Source organism: Rana temporaria, chromosome 1 (genome assembly GCF_905171775.1).
Source record: "Rana temporaria chromosome 1, aRanTem1.1, whole genome shotgun sequence".
Lineage (NCBI taxonomy): Eukaryota > Metazoa > Chordata > Amphibia > Anura > Ranidae > Rana > Rana temporaria.
Genome location: NC_053489.1, coordinates 331,844,972 through 331,869,782, shown reverse-complemented (window position 1 = coordinate 331,869,782; position 24,811 = coordinate 331,844,972). Strand labels below are relative to the sequence as shown.

Genomic DNA, 24,811 nt, shown 5'->3' with positions numbered 1-24,811 from the left:
TGTGAAAAAGTCTCACACATGTGGTACCCCCATACTTAGGGGGAGAAGAAGAATGGGTTTTGTGGTGTGATTTTAAGTATTCCTATTATGTGTGTTAAAAATATCTTATTAATTGGCAATTTTGTGTTAAAAAAATACATATTAATTTTACAAAAATGTGTGGCAAATAATGACATTTTCAAAAGACTCATTATTCCTCCTAGAAAATACTTGGAGTCATTTTGTGGGTGTTTTCACTGTCCTGATGCTCCAGGGTCGCCAAAAATGTGATAGGTAGTCAGGAAATTAGATGCATAATATACATGGAATTTATGCTCCATGAAAGCCTAAGACCCCGTTCACACCTGAGCGACAGCCGCGTTCGGCGGTAGCGGCGTATTTTGCCGCGGGTGTGAAACTTTAAATTTTTTTTTTTTTTTCAAAAGTCTTCCCATTGCTGTCAATGGGAAAACGCCACTGTCGCCTGAAAAAAAGGGTCCGGGACTTTTTTTCAGGCGACAGGCGTTCGGCGTCTATGAGATGTGAACCATCTCCATAGACAGCAATGGGAATTCTCCCCTCTAGCGGCAGAAGCGTCCGGCGTCGGGCATTTTGTCGCTCAGGTGTGAATGCAGCCTAAAGGTGCTCCTTGTATTTTGAGTCCCTCTATGCATCTAGAATATGTAAAAGTCTTCACAACAGAAGGTGTTTACCTTTTCTTGCTTATGTAAGTATGCCCATGCTGTATGTGATTAATAACTTGTTAAAATGACAACTTTGTGAGAACAAAAAATATTTTATTTATATATTCATTTTCCCAAAAATTGTGACAAAATGTTTTAATTTTTTTAATTAAGAAAACTCACCATGCCTTTTATTATATACTTTGGACTGTCTGCTTTCCAAAAATCATTTGGGGGTATTTGTACTGTACTCGTCTGTTAGAAACTCAAGAACTCATTACATAAGGATTGATCACTTTTCAAATATATACAATGCTGTGAAAAAGTATTTCCCCCTTCCTGATTTATTTAAATTTTTTTGCATATTTCTCACACTTAAATGATTCCGATCATCAAACACATTTTAACTACTTAACCCCCGGACCATATTGCTGGTCAAAGACCAGAGCACTTTTTGCGATTCGGGACTGCGACGCTTTAACTGACAATTGCGCGGTCGTGCAACGTGGCTCCCAAACAAAATTGGCGTCCTTTTTTTCCCACAAATAGAGCTTTCTTTTGGTGGTATTTGATCACCTCTGCGGTTTTTATTTTTTGCGCCATAAACAAAAATAGAGCGACAATTTTGAAAAAAAATAATATTTTTTACATTTTGCTGTAATAAATATCCCCCAAAAATATATAAAAACATTTTTTTTTCCTTAGTTTAGGCCGATACGTATTCTTCTACATATTTTTCGTAAAAAAAATCGCAATAAGCGTTTATTGATTGGTTTGCGCAAAAGTTATAGCGTTTACAAAATAGGGGGTATTTTTATGGCATTTTTATTAATATATTTTTTTTTACTAGTAATGGCGGTGATCAGCGATTTTTTTTCATTACTGCGACATTATGGCGGACACTTCGGACACTTTTGACAATTTTTTGGGACCATTGGCATTTTTATAGCGATGAGTGCTATAAAAATGCATTGGATTACTATAAAAATGCCACTGGCAGTGAAGGGGTTAACACTAGGGGGTGGGGAAGGGGTTAAGTATGCCTGGATGTGTTCTTACTGTGGGGGGGGGTGGCCTCACTAGGGGAAACACTGATCTTCTGTTCATACATTGTATGAACAGAAAATCAGCATTTCCCCCGCTGACAGGACCGAGAGCTGTGTGTTTACACACACAGCTCCCGGTCCCCGCTCTGTAACGAGCGATCGCGTGTGCCCGGCGGCGATCGCGCCCGCCGGGCACACGCACGGGAGTCGGGGGCGAGCGGGGGGCGCGCGCGCCTCCGGCGGCGCGCACGCGCCCCCTAGTGGCCGCTCGAAGAGCGGACGTATAGCTACGGGCTCTCGCCCAGGAGAGCCGACCTGCCGCCGTATAATGACGGTGGCTGGTCGGCTAGTGGTTAATATTACAAAAAGATAACCTGAGTAAATCCAAGATGCAGTTTTTAAATGTATTATTTAATTTACTAAGGGAAAAAAGCTTTTCAAACCTGCCTGGCCCTATGTGAAAAAGTAATTGCCCCCTCTCATGCTGAATCATGAATGAACTGTGATTAACCACAATTTTTTGAAAAAGCTGAGTTCAATTTCACTTGCCACACCCAGGCCTGATTACTGGCAGACCTGTTGAATCACATAAATAGAAGCTGTCTAACAAAGTGAAGCACGCTGACAGATTACAAAAAGCCACACATCATGCCACAATCTAAAAAAAAAATCAAGAACAGATTAGAAAGAAAGTAACGTACATGTATCGATCTAAGAAGGGTTTCAAAGCCATTTCTAATGCTTTGGAACTCGGGGAGAGCCATTATACACACATGGAGATAACTTGGAACAGTGGAGAACCTTCCCAGGAGTGGCCGGTCTACAACAATTACTCCAAGAGCGACTCAACCAGGAGGTCATAAAAGAACCCAGAACAACATCTGAAGAACTGCAGGCCTCACTTGACTCAGGTAAGATCAGTGTTTATGATTCAATAATAAGAAAGACTGGACAAAGATGGCATCCATGGGGGAGTTTCAAGGCCAAAGCCAGTGCTGACCAAAAAGAATACAAAGGTTCATCTCACATTTACAAGAAAACATCTTGATTATCCCCAAGACTTTTAGGCAAATATTCTGTGGACTGATGAGACAAAAATGTTACTTTTTTGAAGGTGTGTATCCCGTTACATCTGGCATAAAAACAAATACAGCATTTCATAACAAAAACATCATACCAACAGTCAGACATGGTGGTGGTAGAGTAATGTTCAGGACCTGGACAACTTACCATAATTGATGGAACCATGAATTCTGAGCTCTACCAGGAAATCCTATAGGAGAATGTCCGGCCATCAGTTTGTGACCTCAAGCTCAAGTGCACTTGGGTTATGCAGCAGGACAATGATCCGAAACACAACAGCAAGTCCACCTCCAAATGGTTCAAATAAAGCAAAATATAGATCCTGGAGTGGCCTAGTCAAAGCCCGGACATAAAGCCAAGTGAGATGCTGTATCATGACCTTACACAGGCCGTTCATGCTGGAAAACCCTCCAATGTGGCTGAATTATAACAATTCTGCAAAGAAGAGTAGACCAAAACTGTTCCACAACAATGAAAAAGACTCATTGCCAGTTATCGCAAACGCTTGATTGCAGTTGTTGCCTCCAAGGGTGGCACAACCAGTTATTAGGTTTAGGGGGCAATTACTTTTCACAGCATTGTATAACATCATTTGTAGAGTCTATAACTTTCACACAGACTAAATAATATACACTGATTTGGATTATTTTTAAAGTGGATCTCCGCCAAAAAAATATAATAAAAGCCAGCAGCTACAAATACTGCAGCTGCTGACTCTTAATATTAGGACACTTACCTGTCCTGGAGTCCAGCGCCGTCGGTAGCAGAGGACGAGCGATCGCTCGTCACTCTGCTGCCCCCACCACCATCCTGGGTGAGGGAACCAGGAAGTGAAGCATTGCGTCTTCACTGCCCGGTTCCCTATGGCACATGCGCGAGTTGCGCTGCGCCATGCTCACTGGTCCCCGCTGTGTTCTGGGAGCCGTGTGTTTCCCAGAACACAACGGGGGGATGGGATCTGACGTCCTGCCTGCAGTCTACCCGCAGACTGTGTGGCCGGAAGTGGGTGCAAATACCAGTCTTTAGACAGGTATCTGCACCCCCTCCCCCCTGAAAGGTGTCAAACGTGACACCGGAGGGGGGGAGGGATCCGATGAGCGGAAGTTCCACTTTAAGGTGGAGCTCCGCTTTAAGAAATAAATGTAGCAAAATACATTCTAGTCTAAATTTATAAAGACAGATTACCGTATTTATTAGCAAAATTTTGTGTGAAAATGTGTGTTTTTTTTTTATATAGCAAGAAATAAAAAACCCAGTGGTGATTAAATACCATCAAAAAAAGCTCTTTATGTTTCAAAAGATGATACAAATCTCATTTGAGTACAGTGGTTTGTGACAACATTGCATTTGCATTCAAAATTTACAGTACTAAAAACTTAAAAAAAAGACCTGGGCAGGAAGGGGGCAAAAGTGTCCAGTATTGAGGTGGTTAAGAGGAAAGACAATTTTAATGACATTAAATTACAATATGATTTTAGCAAACATTGCTTATGCTATATTATTTTTCATTCAAAAAAGTAGAAATACTCTTCAAGGCTCTCGAGGTGCGTGTTACCTGCCGGCCCTCTATGTACAGCCCACGGGCTATTGGGCACCTATCAAATTGCAGAGTGGCAGCGGGGTGCCTAGCGCTGGAACACTCTCTGTGTTCCAGCACCCGCCACTGAAAGAGAGACTTACTGTGGGTGAAGTTATCTCCATACATAGTACACGTAGGACACCTGCCTGGGGGGAAAATGTGGTATGGGAGCTAGTGATGGGTAAGTGATCAACAATGGGGGTTAACATTTTCATTGCCATGACCACAAATATAGGAGGGTTAACTTGCACTACCATGACCACCATGCAGAGGTAGGAGAAGATTAACATTTTCTTCCATGACCGCCATTACCATGGGGATGGGAGGGTTACCTTGTCATGGGGGGGAAGATCGTGGTTAACATTCACTGCTACTTACCACCAATGTGTGCTAATGTGTGTTAGTGTAACTAGTACTGACACCAATGCTGGGGGTTATTATTGTGCCCACTAACTCCAATGCTGTTGGTTTTTATACTCAAATGTATTTAGTGTGCATTGCAATATGCTGCAAAAAATGCACCAGAATCAAACTTTTTGTGCACTGATATTGCGTGGCCTTCTGGAGGTATTGGGGGTCACACTTGAGGCCCTCTTTAATTTTCCAGTTGACCACCACTGCCTTAAGGTGATAAGTGGTGCAGATCAAATATCTGCCACAACCATGTTGGAGCTCCTCTACAAAAGGCATCTTGGAAAACACCTGTCAATATTCTTAAGGCATAACAACCACTCTGAAAGAAAATGATATCTTAGTAAATATTTGTAATCCTAATTAAAAAGCAGCATAAAATAATGTTATTCGTGATCCAGAGGTTATCACTGTATCCAGTCCAGATGACTCCCAGCTGTAGCCAGTGACAGGGGTTTGGAGGTAAAAAAGTGTCTGGGATCAGCTTAGCAGAAGGAGTGCTGTTATATGGTGTACAGTGCACTATGCAGAAGTCGAGCGGAGTGGAGTTTCTCCCAATTCCTGGGTCAAGTTAACAAAGGTTGCCCAGGTGACGTGTTTCAGGGAGGATTCCCCTTTCTCGAGCCTTACTGTCAGAAAGTCCCTAGTGCATTTTAAACAGTTTAACAGGGATGGACTCAGGAGCTGGTAAGAGCCAAAGAAAATTCAAAATGTAGGAGCTGGCTTTATGGTATCACACAATCGGGGTGATAGTATAACAAAGCTACTAAAAGAAAAACATAAAGGGAGAACAACATGTTTTGGTAATTAGAAATATGGTATCTAAAGTATTTTTTAACATGCATGGACACAAATAGCAAAACCCGCTAACAGTTTTAGATACAGGAGCCCGGCTTAGTGTTTTTACATGAATGGCCCTTATATTAGGCCCATTCATGTAAAACCAAACCAGCCGGTGCTTGAACAGAGAACTATTTTGGTGCTATTAACATTCTAGTGTGCTTATGAAATTTAATTGTGTACTTTATAAAACATCTTTGGTGGTCAAAAAAGTTTTCGGGATACATTTGATTCATGGGTTTACACATAACAAACAGGTTGATTTTATTAGTTTCGCCATTCCTATGAGCCTGTTCATGTGAAACTGCTAAGCCGACTCCTGTTTCTATAGATATGTTCAGCTTTTGTTATTTTGATGTGGTTATGAATGTTGCTATTACATTTTTATCGCAAATTTCTAATGTCCAGGAAATGTTTTTTCTTCCTGTATTGCTTTTACTTGCTTTATTATACTATTAACCCATTTATGTGATACTATAAAGCCAGCTCCTGCATTCTGAACAATTTGCAGTTATTGGCGGTATCCAGGTCCACCTCCATCAGACTTTTAAACCTGCTCTAAGAACTTTCTGGTAGCCAGAGTTAGAAAAGGGGGATATCTTGACTCGGCAACCTACAGTACACTGACCCAGGAAGTAGGAGGAACTCCATTCCTCTTGCCCACAACATACCACTGAGCCAATAACAGCATCCGGGACTCTTTTCAGGTTCAACACCTGCTGATAGCCGCAGTTGGCAGTCATTTGGACTGAATACAGAGAAAACCACTGTGTAAGAGAGATAAGTGTTCTGGTATTCTCTTCTTGTGAATATATTTTGTGCTGAAATATTAATAAATGTATACTACACTATCAATGCACTCTCTTTTTTCTTTTAACTTCATCTATATCTATTTTATAAATATCTGTGCAGCTACTTTTGAACTCTATGTGGCAGTAAAAAAAATAAAAAAATAAATAAATAAATAAATAAATAAATATATATATATATATATATATATATATATATATATATATATATATATATATATACAGTGTGTATATATATATATATATATATATATATATATATATATATATATATATATATATATATATATATATATATATATATATTTTATTGTGTTTTTATGTTTTCCTATTTCTGCCTTTTTTCCATTCTGGCGCATATGCAAGCTTCTCTTCTCCATTTTCCACCATTTGAGCTAAGCATCCCATGGGGAAAAATAGATTTGCATTTACTGTGACCATTTGTTTCCTTCAGGTTAACTTTAACAAAGACTGACATTATTCACATAATCATAAGATTTGAACAATATATAATGACTCACTGCTTGAATATAACACTTTTGTAAAGAAAAATAAAATGCTCACCGATTCAAAGCACACAACTGGAAAAGTGGACATATCAAACAACTTAATTATACTAACATGCAGTTTTTTCTAATGCCAGTAATAGGATGTATTAGAGACACACAGATAATTGCAAGTTTTAAAGAGGGGGGATTTTAAAGCCAAAATCTAAGCATATCTGAAAAATGAGTAGTTAATGTGTTCATGAAACAAATAAAAATTCATTAAAGTGGAGTTCCACACTGAATTTTTTTTTTCAAAAATCCTAAAAAACATTGAAAGAAAAAATTGTATTTTTTTTTCTACTTACCAGAAATAGCGGTTGCTATGCGGATGTCCGTAATCTGCCTCTTCATCATCTGCGGTGGATCTTCTTCCTCCGTCCTAGTCGTGGTGTCTTCTGGTGAATGGGGCGTGCTTCCTTCTGGGGACTGTGTGTATCCCAGAGAGCAGCCGGCCCATTCACAAAGAGCCGCGTGGCTCGTGCATGCACAGTAGGAAACGGGCAGTGAAGCCGCACGGCTTCATTGCCTGTTTCCCTTTCTGAGGATGGTGACGCCGGGAGCTGCTAGGATCCAGGGATCGGCCTCGGGGGGACTGACATTGCGGGTGAGTAGGACAGGTAAGTGTCCTTATTAAAAGTCAGCAGCTACAGAGTTTGTAGCTGCTGACTTTAAAAAAAATATATTAAATTGTGGGTGGAACCCCCCCCCCCCCCCTTTAAGGGCCCATTCAAACTTGTACATTGCAGCAGTGCATGTGGCCATGAACCTGCTCTATGTGTGGTATGTTGCAGTGCTACTCATTGTCAATGGAACACACCAAGCAGTGAAGGGCAATGCACAAAACGCACCACAATGCCCATACCATACCTAAATAATGGGTTGTGTTCATTTTTGATCCATTGTGATGAGTTGACAGTCCATTTATAATAAGTGGACTGCCTAAACTCAATGCATGTTCAAATCATGATGTAGTACACATGCATTAACACACGCAAGGAATCACAAAAAATAGATTTTAGCCTTTAGTACTTAGTTGCAGTCAATGTAACTACCTCATTAGCTCCCTGTAATCCTCTTTGGATCAGCAGCACTTGGGTGGGAGGAGGAGAGTGAGTACCAGGAGCTGCTGCACATGTGCTAACAGAACATGCTGATAGGATGAGATTTGCTGCCGCTTCTCTATTTTTCATTCAAGAGACTGACAATGGGGGTTATTTACTAAAGGAAAATCCACTTTGCACTACAAGTGCATTTTCACTGTTTTTGACCAAACCATGCTGCATTGCAGGTCAATGATCTGACTGTGCTGTCTGTTCGAGATGCCTAAATCACAAGTATGTGTGTTTTTCCTCTGCCAGTGCAGGAAGGTGTGCAATTACACACCTTCTCACTTCTTCTCAGATGTGAACCTAGCCTAAAGAAAAGTCTGTGTAGTCCTGGCTGGTAATTTTTTATTCTGTGATTAATTGAAAATTAAGCACATGTGAACACAGTGAGTGTGCTGCCATCCACAAGATGGTGCCCTTTGTACCTGCCCAGTAAGATTGGCTATTACAGTGCACCATCCTGTGGTAGGCAGTGCATTCACCCCCCCCCTTTTTTTTTATCTTCAAGGCCACTTTCACACTGAGGCGCTTTACAGGCATTTTAGCTCTAAAAATAGCGCCTGCAAATCGCCTGTAAAGTGCCTCTTTTGTCACTTCAGTGTGAAAGCCCGAGTGCTTTCACCTTGGAGCAGTGCACTTGCGGGACGTTAAAAAAAAGTCCTGCAAGCAGCATCTTTGGGGTGGTTTAAGAGCAGTGTATACACCGCTTCTCAACCATCCCTGCCCATTGTAATGTATGGGCAGCGCTACCAAAATGCCTGCAAAGCGCTTTTGCAGCAGTGCTTTGTGGGCGCTTTTAACCCCTTCGGGGGGGGGGGGGGTCAAAAGCACACTGTTATGCCGCGTACACACGCTCTGAATTTCCAACAACAAATGTTCGATGGGAGCTTTTGGTCGGAAATTCAAACCGTGTGTAAAGCCTCGTACACACGACCGAGAAACTCGACGGGCGAAACACATCGTTTTGCTCGTCGAGTTCCTTGTTAGACTGTCGAGGATCTCGGCGAGCCAAATTTCTCCATTGCCGAGTTGGTTTTTGCAGAGAAACTCGGTCGTGTGTACGAGGCCTAAGCCACACCAGACATTTGTTGTCGGAATCTCCGACGACAAAAATTTGAGAGCTGGTTCTCAAATTTTCCGACAACAAAATCCGTTCTCGTAAAATACGATCGTGTGCGGAAAATTCCGACGTACAAAATTCCACGCATGCTTTGAATCAAGTACGAGACGGAAGCGATTGGTGTGGTCAAACTAGCGTTCGTAAAGGAGATAGCACATTTGTCACGCTGTTACGGACTGAAAAGCACAAAGCTGAAAAACGCAAATCGTCTCTGACCAAACTTCTACTAACAGGACTGGTATTAAACTTCCCTTTTCTAGTGCCGTCGTACGTGTTGTATGTCACCACGTTCTTGACGTTTGGAATTTCCAACAACATTTGTGTGACCGCGTGTATGCAAGACAAGTTTGAGCAAACATCTGTCGGAAATGTATCCGTGGTTTTGTTGTCGGAATGTCCGATTGTCTGTACGCGGCATTAGACTTAAACAGCGGTAAAGTGTCGCTAAAACTAGCAGCGCTTTACCGCTACAGCCCCCACCACCTCAGTGTGAAAGTGCCCTAAAGTCAATGAGTGTCCTACGGTCCTGGTACCAGGGAAACTTGTCAGAAGTGGCTCATGCTAATCGCAGAGGCAAACAGAGGCAGCAGACAGAAATGACCTCTATGCACTGTACTGTTTATGAATGATTTAAAGGTTTGTTTTTTATTTTCTAAATAGGTTCCTTTAAGCTAGTGAATTGTGGTTCACTTACCCTTTCCTTCGATTTACCTTCGAAATGTTTTTTTTCTTTGTCTGAATTTCTCACTTCCTGTTCCTCCTCAGTAAGCTGTTCTAAATGACTTTCCACGGCTCGGATGATGGGATCAAGCTTACTGAGGAGAAACAGGAAGTGAGAAATTCAAACAAAGAAAAAAAACATTTAGAGGGGAAATCAAAGGAAACGGTAAGTGAACCAACAATGCACTGGCTTAAAGGAACCTATTTAGAAAATAAAAGACGAACCTTTACAACCCCTTTAACCACTTGAGGACCGCCTCCTGTAAATATACATCAGCAGAATGGCACGGCTGGGCAGATGTACGTACTGGTACGTCCTGTACATCTACCCAGCCGTGGGTAGCGGGCGCGGTCCGAAGCTGCGGGACACGTGGACCCGATCGCCGCTGGGGTCCTGCGATCAGTCCCCGGAGCTGAAGAACGGGGAGAGCCGCGTGTAAACACGGCTTCCCCGTGCTTCACTGTGGCGGCTGCATCGATCATGTCATCCCCTTTATAGGGAGACACAATCGATGATGTCATTCCTACAGCCACACCCCCCTACAGTTGTAAACACACACTAGGTGAAACATAACTCCTTCAGCGCCCCCTGTGGTTAACTCCCAAACTACAACTGTCATTTTCACAATAAAAAATGCATTTTAAATGCATTTTTTGCTGTGAAAATGACAATGGTCCCAAAAATTTGTCAAAATTGTCCCAAGTGTCCGCCATAATGTCGCAGTCACGGAAAAAATTGCTGATCGCCGCCATTAGTAGTAAAAAAAAAAGAATTACTAAAAATGCAATAAAACTATCCCCTATTTTGTAAACGCTATACATTTTGGGCAAACCAACCGATAAATGCTTATTGCGATTTTTTTTACCAAAAATATGTAGAAGAATACGTATCGGCCTAAACTGAGGAAAAAATATATTTTTTTATATATTTTTGGGGGATATTTATTATAGCAAAAAGTAAAAAATATTGCATATTTTCAAAATTGTCGCTCTATTTTTGTTTATAGCGCAAAAAATAAAAACCGCAGAGGTGATCAAATACCACCAAAAGAAAGCTCTATTTGTGGGGAAAAAAGGACGCCAATTTTGTTTAGAAGCCATCTTGCACGACCGCGCACTTGTCAGTTAAAGCGACGCAGTGCCGAATCGCAAAAAGGGGCCTGGTCCTTTACCTGCAGTTTGGTCCGGGGCTTAAGTTGTTAATAGCTTTCCATAAGTCTATGTTTCTGTGCTAATTTATGAACACTGCTTTTAAACCTTGTGTTTTAAAGATTAGAAGTATGCTTGAGCACAATTTCTGGGTGACTGTGCTTATTGCCATTACTAGAAGGTGGTCTACTTTAGATACTTTGGGCATTGCAAAATCCCTTTAGAATGTCAGCACCTCTTTATTATTTATGTTGGTACATTGTAAGGTGTAAATGTTACCATAATAATCTATTGTGCAATCAAGGTCACTCTGCCAGCTCTTAGATTTAATAACTATTTATACAGCTATTCATAAAGTGATGAAAGCAGCTAAAGATAGTACATAAGGTGAAAGTGATTAGAGCATTTGGAAAGAAATGGCAAATAAGCAGTGACTAAATAATGAAAAGACATTAAATAGAAGACTAATGGGTAATGCCTCTCCAGTCTGAGGACCCCAAAGTGAATGCATACCTATCTGGTTTATACCTGGATATACCATATTAAGTATTGTTATAACTACAAATGATTGTGGTGTTAATTTCTCATATAACAGTAATCTCCAAACTGCGGCCTGGGGTCCAGATAAGGCCTTTTGCTAGTCCTTATCCGGCCCTTGGGGCACTATTCATCCTAATGATTTGAGGCACTGTTCCTCTTACTGACACCAATGATGGGGCATTATTCCTCCCACTGGCACCAATGATGGGGCATTATTCCTCCCACTGGCACCAATGATGGGGCATTATTCCTCCCACTGACACCAATGATGGGGCATTATTCCTCCCACTGACAACATCAATATAGGGCACCAGCAATATGGGACCCCAGTAATAGGGCACTATTCCTCCCACTGACACCAATGATGGAGCATCATTCTACCTCCTACTGACAACCAACCCTAAGGCCATGTTTATTCTCACTGATGCTTGGTCCGGGACATTTTGCTTCCCCACTGGCCCCCCTAAAGTCTATAGGACAGTAAAATGGTCCTTTGCTTGAAAAGTTTGTAGACCCCTGTCATATAATATAAGTTTAACCACTTCAATACAGGGGTTTAATACCCACCTCCATACCGGGCCTATTCTGGCACTTCTCTCCTACATGTACAAATCATCACTCTTTTGCTAGAAAATTACTCAGAACCCCCAAACATTATATATGTATTTTTTTAGCAGACACCCTAGGGAATAAAATGACGGTCATTGCAACTTTTTTATCTTGCACGGTATTTGCGCAATAATTTTTCAAACGCCTTTTTTTTCTTAAAAAAATGGTTTCATGAATTACAAAAAAAAAACCCAGTAAAGTTAGCCCAATTATTTTGTAAAATATGAAAGATGATGTTACACTGAGTAAATAGATACCTAACATGTCATGCTTTAAAATTGCGCACACTCATGGAATGGCGCCAAACTTTGTTACTTGAAAATCTCCATAGGCGACGCTTTAACATTTTTACAGGTTACCAGTTTAGAGTTACACAGAAGGTCTAGTGCTAGAATTGTTGCACACGCTCTAATGCACGCGGCGACACCTCACATGTGTGGTTTGAACGACGTTTACATACGTGGGCGGGACTTACGCGTGCGTTCGCTTCTGAGCGCAAGCTACCGGGGAACAGGGGCGTTTTAATTTTTTGTATTTTTTTCTTTTTTTCTTTATTTTACTTATTTGTTTATTTTTTACACTTTAAAAAAAAAAATTTTTGATCGCTTTTATTCCTATTACAAGAAATAATGTGTGTGACAGGTCCTCTTTAAGGAGAGATGCGGGGTCAATTAAACCCCACATCTCTCCTCCAGGCTGGAAAGAATGAGATCGTAAAAAAAAATTCACAGACCTCATTCTTACTAGCCGCAATTGCGGTTTGTTTAATTACGGGTACCCGGGCGTGACGTCATCACATCGCGCCCGGGCCAGTGGCGGTCATACAGATGACTGGTGACCATCTGGTCACCAGTCATCTCTATGCCTCCCATCCGGCGCACGGCGAAGCACTGGATGGGGCGGGAGGGGGGGGGGGGGATATTCAATGCAAATTCCCCCATCCATCCATCAACGTCCTCGTGATTTTTATTTTTTTTGCTGAAAAATCACTTTAAAAATCATCCCATAGCCTTCCATCTCGAATAAGGAAAGATGATTTCATGCAGCAGGTTCTTCCTGGAATCCATCTTTGCTTAGCTCAGGCATGCAGGCAAAAGGTTAAGCTTAGCTGAGAAAACCACTCCTGAAGACTCATGGGATGTATAACATAATTTGCCTAGGCTTGGAAACTAGGTGGTAACTGAAGAAATGTAACAAAAAAGTTTAAAACAAGTAAATACGATATACTTTGTTGGGGATCACTCAACATACTCAACTTTCACATTTTCTGAATAATTTCTTATCTATTTAATAGTGCTAGCAGCATAAGGATTAAATTAGTCAGTCTTGATGCAAGTTCTGCTTTTAAGGAAAATTAACATTTGAATTGTATTAAAAGTTAAAACGGTCCTTCAGTCATTCATCTTTCCATCTATTAAATCTTCTGCTCTTGTTGTTTTAACTTTGGATACTAAAACATGTTTTTTCTGCCAGTAAATACCTTATACTGCCATTATACTTATACCTTATACAGCCCACTTCCTGTTTCTTGTCTGGTCATTGACCTAGGCTTATGACATCATACACAGCTCTCTCTCTCATATGAGAGTTTGCCAGAAATGGAGGGGGGTGAGTCACAAGAGGACCAATGAGAGCCACAGGGCTGCAGAGCTGGAGTTTGCCTCTATGTGTCTGTGTAAATCCAGGAAGTGAACAGACAGCAGCTTCAGCTGCCAACAGTTAAAATGGCTGCAGCCAGATTTAGTGTAGGGAGATTTCTGCAGCATATTTGGCAAGTACAGAATCACAGGATATATAAAATAATATGCAAAGTGGTTGGAGGGAAGCTTCAGAATGGCAAAGATGTTTTTATTACAAATTATGTGAGCAGACTGCAGTTCCTCTTTAAAGTATAACTAGAGGTACAGTGGTTAGCACTTTCATCTGGTAGCATTAGGGTTGTCGGTTTGAATCCCAACCACAGCTCTACCTGCCTGGAGTTTGCATGTTCCTGTGTAGGTTTCCTCCAGGTGCTCCGGTTTCCTTCAACACTCCAAAGACATGCTAGTGGGTTAAATGGCTCCTGTGTAACATTAGTATAATGTATGTATGAATGTGAGTTAGGGACCTTACATTGTAAGCTCCTTGATGGCATAGACTGTGAATGTACAATATACTGTATAAATAAAGAGCTGTAAATTGACAGTGCTAAATAAGTACCTGTAATAAAAGACAAAACTGTCAAGTTTGTATTGCTGTCTGTATCTTCATAAGGGAGATTTACCCTCTCATCCTAATTACCAATGTCAATTGGAATAAAAGTGATGGAAAGAATTGGTTGTAGATGCTGCTTTCAATTCCACTACTTATATACATATAAGATATAATATAACAATTCTTTCTCTCACATTGAAAACAGTTTCATTTGATTAGCCGATACAAATAGCAGATCCAATGAGCATTCACAGACTGAATAGATAAAACAAATACACTTTATAAATTGCAAATGTAAGGTGAAACATAGGCCATATAATAAAAAATAAAAAGCTTAAAAGCATTCAGACATAAATACAGTATAAACAGCTTGCTTAGAACTAGTTCTGAATACATGCACCTATACTGACATCTGCTGGAAAAATATTTAACTGCACACTTACTTTAAAGCAAAACTTACAGCAATTAAGAACACACACATATATACTGTCTGTATGTATGTATGTATATATATATATATATATATATATATATATATATATATATATATATATATATATATATATATATATATATATATATATATATATCATTAAATTTCAGAGGAAATCCTGTCCTAATGTACTAAAACATGAATGTCCAGGACTTTACAAATTCAGTAAAGAAAAACTAGTATCCCCCTCATATGAATCTACATGGTTTTTAATTCTAAATTATTTAGGCTGAAGATGTGGCATGAGTTGGCAAACAAACCACTTAAAGCGGAGGTTCACCCGTTTATATTACTTTTTCCCCTTAGATGGATGCTCGTTTTGTCTAGGGGAATCGGCTAGATGTTTTAAAATATGAGCTGTACTTACCGTTTACGAGATGCATCTTCTCCGTCGCTTCCGGGTATGGGCTGCGGGACTGGGCGTTCCTATGTTGATTGACAGTTATCCGAGAGGCTTCCGACGGTCGCATCCATCGCGTCACGATTTTCCGAAAGAAGCCGAACGTCGGTGCGCAGGCGCAGTATAGAGCCGCACCGACATTCGGCTTCTTTCGGCTACGAGTGACGCGATGGATGCGACCGTCGGAAGCCTCTCGGAAGACTGTCAATCAAGAAGGAACGCCCGCTCCCGAAGACCCATACGCGGAAGCCGACGGAGAAGATGCATCTTGAAAACGGGTAAGTACGGATCATATTTTAAAACAATTAGCCGATTCCCCTAGACAAAACGAGCAGGAATCTAAGGGGAGAAGATTAAACAATTAATAAATGGGTGAACTCCCGCTTTAATGTGTAACTATGGGCCAGATTCACGAAAATTTTCGGCCGTGTAACGTAACCCGTTTACGTTACACCGTCGCAAGTTTTCAGTGTAAGTGCCTGATCCTCAAAGCACTTACCTGGAAACTTGCGGCGGTGTAACGTAAAGTCGTCCGGCGCAAGCCCGCCCAATTCAAATGGGGCGGGTACCATTTAAATTAGGCGCGCTCCAGCGCCGGACGTTCTGCGCATGCTCCGTTCGCAATTTTCCTGACGTGCGTTGCGACGTAACGACGGGAAAAACCTTTGTGGATCGCCATAACTGCTAATTTGCATACCCAACGCTGGAATACGACGCAAACTCCCCCCAGCGGCGGCTGAAGTATTGCATCCTAAGATCCGACAGTGTAAGTCAATTACACCTGTCGGATCTTAGGGCTATCTATGCGGAACTGATTCTATGAATCAGCCGCATAGATACGACAGGAGATACGACGGTGTATCAGGAGATACGCCGTCGTATCTCCTCTGTGAATCTGGCCCTATATTAGTAATGGAATGGGGAAGCCTCTACATTCAACAAGTTAGTATTTTATTTTTCTGAGTCATTAATTTAGCACATTCTCAAACAAAAAGTTTTCTGTTTGAGAGACACCAGTGGCTTCACTAGGGTTGGTGTCACCCGATGTGAAAAATAAAATGGTGTCACCGCCCACCAACTATCGCCCTCCTTCAGTATAGACCCCCCTCCACTAACTACAGACCCCCCTCCCGAAATATATACACCTTCCCTCAGTATAGACCTCCCCCTCAGTACAGACCCCTCCATCAGTACAGACACCCCCCCCTCAGTACAGACCCCTCCATCAGTGCAGACCCCCAATCAGTACAGACACCCCTCACCTCAGTGCAGACCCATCATCAGTACAGACACCCCCACATCAGTGCAGACCCCCCATCAGTAAAGACACCCCCAACCTCAGTGCAGACCTCCCCATCAGTACAGACATCCCCTTCAGTGCAGACCACCCTCAGTGCAGACCACCCTCAGTGCAGACACCCCCATCAGTGCAGACCACCCAGCATTACAGACACCCCCCTCGGTGCAGACTACCCAGTGCAGGACCCCCCCAGCCGTACAGACACCCCCCCCCCTAGTGCAGGAACCCCCAGTGCATACCCCTTTCAGTACAGACCCCCCAGTCCAGGCCCCCAGCAGTACAGACACCCCCCCAGTGAAGACCCCCCTCAGTGCAGACCCCCCAGCAGTATAGACCCCCCTCAGTGCAGACCCACCAGCAGTACAGACCCCCCATCAGTATAGACCCCCCCCTTACATACCTCAGAACAGCGCTGACAGATTCACACAGCAGTGTGTGTCCCTCGAGCGCAGGCTCCTCCTCCTCTGTGGATGTAAACAGAGAGGAGGGGAGGCGGCTTCTGTCTGCTTCGCTAAGGGACACAGGGGCGCGAGGCACAGCTAATCAGGGCAGCGGCCGATGTTAGTGGTACCGCTATCCACAGGTGTCACCCTGGTGCAGCCCTCACCCCCCCTACCCACTCACCACAAAAATTAGTACACCCCTCACATTTTTGTAAATATTTAATATCTTTTCATGTGACGACACTGAAGAAATTACACTTTGCTACAGTTTGCACTTAAAAAAACAAGTCCAAGGGCAACTGCAATACTTTTTCATCTTTGCAGATTTGCTTTCAAATAGACAGTCTAATCTTTTTTAACAATTTGCATGCCAAGGAAACAGAAATGACTAGATATCAACTTTGTACTTATCGCATCATACTCTGGCTGTTGAGTTTCTAGTGTTAGCTGTCGTTGAAAGAAAATGGGTTAATACAATTTATAGCTTTCTAAAATATTGAAAATGGAAGTTTTCAAATGCCCTAGGTCTCTTTTTCAGGAATGATACAACACAGAGTCCGATAATCAAATATTTATGTACAAAACTGCAAAGAACTTTTATGTGCAGTTGAAGTTAAGTTCTCTCTGGCAGAGAAGTCTGTTTCCTTTCAGGGCTATGATGAAAAGTATAGTCATTTCTAGCTGTCTCTTCTGGAGTTCTGCAGCTTTAATAAATAAAATCAGTGTACCCAAACCTGATCTTTGGATTTACAGAAATTGTAGGAGAGTTACATTCTTTACCAAGTTCTTAAACCTTGAGGGGCCTCTATTGGTAAGAACTTAGCACTTGAGTTCCAAGGTCTGCACATATAGATTGGCATAATAAATCAGCGTCTGATGCAGCCAACCAGGAAATACCTATACCTAAATGTCATTTAGGATGTTATTGAGGATGAGCCTTAAAGGGGTTGTAAAGGTAAAAAAAAAATCCCTAAATAGCTTCCTTTACCTTAGTGCAGTCCTCCTTCACTTACCTCATCCTTCCATTTTGCTTTTAAATGTCCTTATTTCTTCTGAGAAATCCTCACTTCCTGTTTGTCTGTCTGTAACTGTCACAGAAGCATGAATCAGACGTACAACAACAGATAAATGAAATAGGAAGGCTTTATTAAAAACCAAACGGCAAGGTTAAAGTCCAAACGGATGATCAAACAGTCAGCAGAGTCTTCCACCGGAGCCAGGGTTCGATAGCCAGGAATGAGAGTCAGCCAAGCCGGAGTCCGTAACAAGAGAGAGGTGGTGAGACAAGCCGGGGATCAGGAGCCAGAAGGATCGTCCATGGGAGACGGGTCGGTAACCATGAGCAGCAGCAAAATCTCAGGAGCATGTGTATACAAGAGGACCAAGCAAGGAACTGCAGCAACAGCCCTCCTATATATATGCAAGGCATCCAGCTCCTCCCAGTGGGAAGGAGGAGCCGCAGGGTGTGGTAAGTTTTTTTAAGAACCCCAGGAAGCAAACATGGCCGCCAGCACATGTCAGATGTAAGAAGCCTGCAAAGAGGTAAGACCATGACAGTTACTCATCACCGTAATGCAAGGCTTTCTTCCTGGTGTGGAGTGTCGTGCTCGCCCCCTCCATTGGACTACAGGAGAGTAAGGATGCCAACTAACACACAGCTCCTTTCTCTATCTGCAACGTAGAGAGCGCCCTGACTCTCACATAGTCCAAGGGAGGGGGCGAGCATGACACTCCACACCAGGGAGAAAGTCTCGCAATACTGTGTAGAGTTACAGACAGAAGAACAGGAAGTGAGGATTTCTCAGAAGAAATAAGGACATTTAAAAGTAAAATGGAAGGATGAGGTAAGTGAAGGAGGACTGCACTAAGGGAAAGGAAGCTATTTAGGGGTTAAAAAAATTGTACTTTTACAACCCCATTTAAAGGTTATATTTTATGTCATTTTCAATAGGGACTAACTTTTGGAGTCTTACTATCACTTGGAAAATATCTTCACTAAAAATGTATCACAGCTAATTTGTGTGCTAAGTAACATTTGTATAACAAAATATCACTTTTGGGTGAATTGAACTTTTAGGTGCAGTAATCCAAAGCAGCCAGTCTGATTCCATCATGTATTCCCTTGACTTCTGCTGACTGAATTCCGATTGGTATAAATAGCTTGTATGTTGCAATTTGGAATTGGAACTCTTCACTGAAAAATGGTATACTGGATATCAGCAAGCCAATTCCTTATGCTGAATTTAAGACAGATGTAAAAAATAAACCCACATATTATTTCAGCGTGGTATTCAATAAAATATCCTTAAATTTATCTTGCAACCAGTGTAGTTACATGAATTTTTATTTGTATCAGCCTCTTGCAGTTCCTGTACAGCATAGCTAAAACTAGATGAGAAGAAAGAGCACAACCAGATAATCAGTTGTGCTGCAACACAAAGAGCATGCTGATAAGAGCAGAGCGCAGAGTGGTAGAGATGAGCGCATTAGTCTGCGGGTTCTTATTTCACTAGTCACAGGTTAGGAGTGTGGAGCCAGACAGGGCTGTGTGGTGTGGCAGGGGTGTGTAAATCTTAGAGCTGGATGTACAGAAATACAAATCCTTTGGCAGGTAAATAAACTCATTATTTCTTAACCACCTTGCCAACCACTTCAAGTAGGAGTATGGTGGCGCTGGATGACATATCTAATACTTGATCGAACTCTCCCAGGTAGAAGGTGTACGCTCAGATCAGTGGGTCCAAATAAGGACCAAATAAGTTTATCTTGGTCTCATCAGAACACAGGACATGGTTCCAGTAATCCAGTCTGCTTATCTTCAGCAAACTGTTTGTGGGCTTTCTTATGCATCATCTTTAGAAGAGGATTCCTTTGTGGACAGCAGCCATGCAGACCAATTTGATGCAGTGTGCGGCGTATGGTTTGAGCAGTGACAGGCTGACACCCCCCCCCCCACCCCTTCAACCTCTGCAGCAATGCTGGTGGCACTAATACGTCTATTTCTCAAAGACAACTTCTGGAGCAGGTGCACTCAACTCCTTTGGTCGACCATGGCGAGGCCTGTTCTGAATGGAACCTGTCCTGTTAAACTGCTGAATGGTCTTGGTCACTGTGCAGCAGCTCAGTCTCAGGGTCTTGGCAATCTTCTTATAGCCTTGGCCATCTTTATGTAAAGCAACAATTCTTTTCTTCAGACCCTCAGAGAGTTCTTTGCCGTGAGGTGCCATGTTTAACTTCCAGTGACCAGTATGAGAGAGTGAGAGCGATAACACCAAATTTAATACACCTGCTCCCCATTCACACCTGAGACCTTGTAACACTAATAAGTCACAAGACAATGGGGGGGGGGGGGGGGGGGGGGTGGTGGCTAATTGGGCCCAATTTGGACATTTTCACTTAGGGGTGTACTCACTTTTGTTGCCAGCGGTTTAGACATTATTGGCTGTGTGTTGAGTTATTTTGAGGGGACAGCAATTTTACACTGTTATACAAGCTGTACACTCACTACTTTACATTGTAGCAAAGTATCATTTATTCAGTGTTATCACATGAAAAGTTAATAATACAAAAATTACAAAAATGTGAGGGGTGTACTCACTTCTGTGAGATACCGTATGTATGTATGTGTATATTAGGCATGTTAGGCAAAACATTTTACCCAGGCACTAGAGAGGGATAAAAAAAATGTATATATATATATATATATATATATATATATATATATATATATATATATATATATATATATATATTTAATTCTGTGTATGTGTGTGTTTATGTATACTTAGGCACTAGAGAGGGATAAAAAAAATGTGTGTGTGTGTATATATATATATATATATATATATATATACACACACACATTTATTTCTTTATCCCTCTCTAGTGCCTAAGTAAAATGTTTTGCCGCAAAAGGTGCCACTTTAAAAAGTACTTTGTGTCAAAAGAGCTCTTTTATTTTCTCATAACAAAAAGCAGTACAGTCTAACATCTGAAAAAAAGACAAGGTTTAGAACCCACACTAGCTCTTTTTCAAGCCAAACATGTACAGTATTTGCGAAAGTGAATGGCTATTTATACACGAAGTACAATTTAGAAGTCCTTTGGTGTAGAACACCTTTTGCTGCAGCATGTTCAGGTAACCCTGTGGATGCCAGAGGGTTGAGGACTACAGCACACGGCACTTTATTGACACTGTTTGGTGTGCACTCTGTCATTCGGTGGATAAGTAAAGTGTTTTCCTTTGCTGAGATCAGGGTATCATTAGTGATGCTCCTATGCCCTTTTTATTTTATGAAGTCGTGTAATCCGGTGGAATCCCTCTGTGAGCCAGACACCGAACCAAGTTCGATTAGGCGCATTCATTAAGTCAGTTTGCCAAAAGGCTTATGTATTGGATATTGTACATTTGCAAACAATCCAGCCGCAGTTATTGTAAGATTGCTTGGGTGATAGGAACATGATTGCTTAATGAAAATTGCTGTCATTAGACCTTTGGTTTTATGTCTGTTTTAACTTGCTATGCTTTATTTTCAGCTTGTCATTATGGCTGGCACTGTTCTGCTTGCATACTACTTTGAGTGTACGGATACCTTTCAAGTGCACATTCAAGGCTTCTTCTGCCAAGATGGAAATCTAATGAAACCATACCCAGGGACTGAAGATGAAAGTTTCATTTCCCCTCTGGTGCTGTACTGTGTGCTGGCTGCAACACCAACAACTATTGTAAGTAGTTTATCTACAAAGCATTCTTAATTATTTATGTGGACCATTGCACTCTGACAACGTGATTTTAAATACATGTATAGAATTATAAAATTTTACAAAAAAAAAACACATAGAAACATCACTGAATGTTAAGTAAGAATTATTTTAAAGCTGATGCCCCGTACACACGATCGGAATTTCCGATGGAAAAAGTCAGATGGACTTTTTCCATCGGATTTTCCGATCGTGTGTAGCCCCATCTGAGTTTTTTCATCGGAAATTCCGATGATTGCCAGCGGATTTTAGATATAGAACACGTTCTAGTTTTTTCCGATGAAATTCCATCGGAATTCCGATGTGATTTGGCCGGGCAAAAGCCAGATCGTGTGTACGCGGCAAAACATTACAATAAAAGGTGGTTGTTGTAAGGGCTGTGCTTTGATTTTCTCTAATAAGTTTATGTCAACACATGAGTTTGTCAGACTGTTCCAACTTTAATTCTATAAATGTTTTATGCATTAAGTGTTATACAGTTCTCTCAGTTAAAAAAAACTCTTTGCACAGTATTTAGCAAACACTGCATTGTAAGCATTTGGCATATACATTTTAATATTAATTTCCAGTATACCGTATTTAAATCTTACCAAAAAAGCCTAAATGTGACATTTTAGTCAATTGTAGTCCAGAGAATTTTGATACATTTATGCAAGTGCAATGCGATTCCTGGTGCAGGTGCAATTTCCAGTGTGTGCAGTGTGCAGCCCCACGTATCGAGCTCGTTTTTCTGTGTGGGTGATTGCAGCTGCAGGAACAGGAGCCGACCCGTAGCGGGAACTACCCTAACAGATGTGAACATGGCTTTAAAAAGGGTGTTGGGATCTGTGGATTTCCCACTAGTTTTAGAGAATGGGCAGGAACCAATAGCTTGGTTCGGTCATCCTTAATCATCAGTAAAAAGACATTATATATATATATATATATATATATATATATATATATATATATTAAGACAGCCCTAAAAATTTCCACTCGCCTACTAGCATTTGGCGAGTGGATTTAAGCTGGGGGCGAGTGATGACAGGGCTGCATGACCAATCTCCCTCCAATCTGTGCCTACACTTAGAGTCCCGATGAGATTGGCGGCCGAAGAGGAAAGGTGCATGCTTGGGAAAAGTAGTCTGGTGAGCCGCGCACAGGCAGAGCAGTACACAGGTGCTCTCCTTACAATTCTCATTAAGCCATGGGACCTAACAGTATGACCTCTCTGAGCCTGCCCCCCTCCCCCGGGCCCCGACCAATGTAGCTGGAGAGCAGAAAGTAATGAGTGAGGTGGAGGATTGCAAAAATTACCACTCCGGTGCAGCGCTCACTGAAAGTTGCCCTGACATGAGAGCGGCAGCCTTTTAGTTTGTGCAGTTTTCTTCTCCTTGTGCTCTATGTAAGTGTCCAAAAATTTTAGCCTGAGCACTGTGAGCAGACTGGTCTCAATGTGTGATGTGCGCTGTCAGTGTGCGCTGTGCTATGGTGTCAATGGCTGTGCAGTTGTGTGGATCTCAGCACTGGATTGTACTCCCTCCCGCTGTGCTGCAGCTCCTCTCTGCCAGCCTGAATAAAAGGGGGAAGTGGGGACATGCAAGCGTGAAGCCGCACACACAGGCTCCTGATGATGAGATGAATGGGAGAGAGAGAGAGGATGGATGGGAGTTGCAGAGGAGACAGCAAGAGAATGGGGAAGAGACTCAGTTCTAGTGCCCTGTCCCTCTGGTCTGCCCCCAGTGCCCTGTCCCTCTGATCTGCCCCCAGTGCCCTGTCCCATTTTGTTAAAGTTGTTGTTGGTAATATTTAATTTTGTAACTTGATTCTGCATAAAACATTGTCATTCCATGAGATAATCTACAAGGGCGTGTTTACGGGTGCAAATAGGCGCAGGGCAGTGTATGAATTAGGTGGGGCAACTGGTGGCGAGTAACTCTTGAGGCCTGGCTAGTAGCTCAGGACTTGAAATTTTGAGCCCTGTATTAAGATATATAATCAAATGCAGCTTCTTCTGCACAGGAGTGGATGTATGAAGCAAAATATAGTTTATTAAATCACACACACTCAAATTAAGATTAGAGCAGTTCATTCTTGTCCTATTAATGTTCTGTAAAGATTCTGTATACAATGGCCTAAACATAAATAGCCAAGGGTAACCAGACATCCCCGGTTTCAGGGGACAGTCCCCAGATTAAGGACACTGTCCCCGGCCCAAGACTGTCCCCAGTTTTGTCCCCGGATTGCAGGGGCGGACTTAGGATTGTGTCTGTGTCTCTGCCTACCTCTAACCAGACAGTGCCTCATCCGACCCACTTGTGGCTCACTGTGCCGCCATGTCTGCAGTGATATCTGCTCCTGCCGGCCAAACTTTCTCCCTCCCCATCTACCCCCTGCACTCAGCACCTCCATCCACTCAGTGTGCTACAGGTAGGACACGGAGGTGGAGCCGCCATCTTGCTTTGGGCTCTGGCTGGCTGCAGGAGGCAAACATAGGTGGGGTTTCAGGTGGAGCCTCCATATTACCTGCTGCTCTCTTGAAAACTGTGCGGAGATTGTGCTGGGAGATTTGTATATTAAGTGTTTGGGGTATTGTGTATGTCAGGAATTCAACAAAGGGTTCTCACCTCCCCCCATACACCATCAACATATACAGTTCTCACCCCCCCATACATCATCCACATATACAGTTCTCACCCCCCCCCCCATACAGCCCCCCCACACCATCCATCCTAATTTCTAAGAAGTATATTTTTTTATCTCACGGGTGAAATGTGAAAAATGAACTCTATTTCTAACTATATCATACAATCATTCCATAAACACATACCACATACACTGCATATATCATTTGAGGAAAATATGTTTATTAAATCGTAAATTTGCCCAAAATAAAAAAATGTCCCCGGATTTCATTTTAAAAATCTGGTCACCTTAGTCTATTAGTCTGCATTTAAAAACAAAATAAGGGCTAGTTAATATTTAAAATGTGAAAGACACAGCAAGTACATAGTATCATA

The 24,811-nt window shown here is 41.9% G+C and overlaps 1 protein-coding gene across 2 annotated transcripts in view; it reads left to right on the top strand.

Annotated features, from left to right (window-relative positions):
• Nucleotides 1-24,811, top strand: part of PLPPR1 (phospholipid phosphatase related 1) — a 206,168-nt gene that overhangs the window by 130,485 nt on the left and 50,872 nt on the right. For both annotated transcript variants that reach the window (XM_040361011.1, XM_040361010.1), the window contains exon 3: nt 21,588-21,776. In XM_040361011.1, the coding sequence (XP_040216945.1) occupies nt 21,588-21,776 (189 nt within the window). The remainder of the gene's footprint in view (nt 1-21,587; nt 21,777-24,811) is intronic.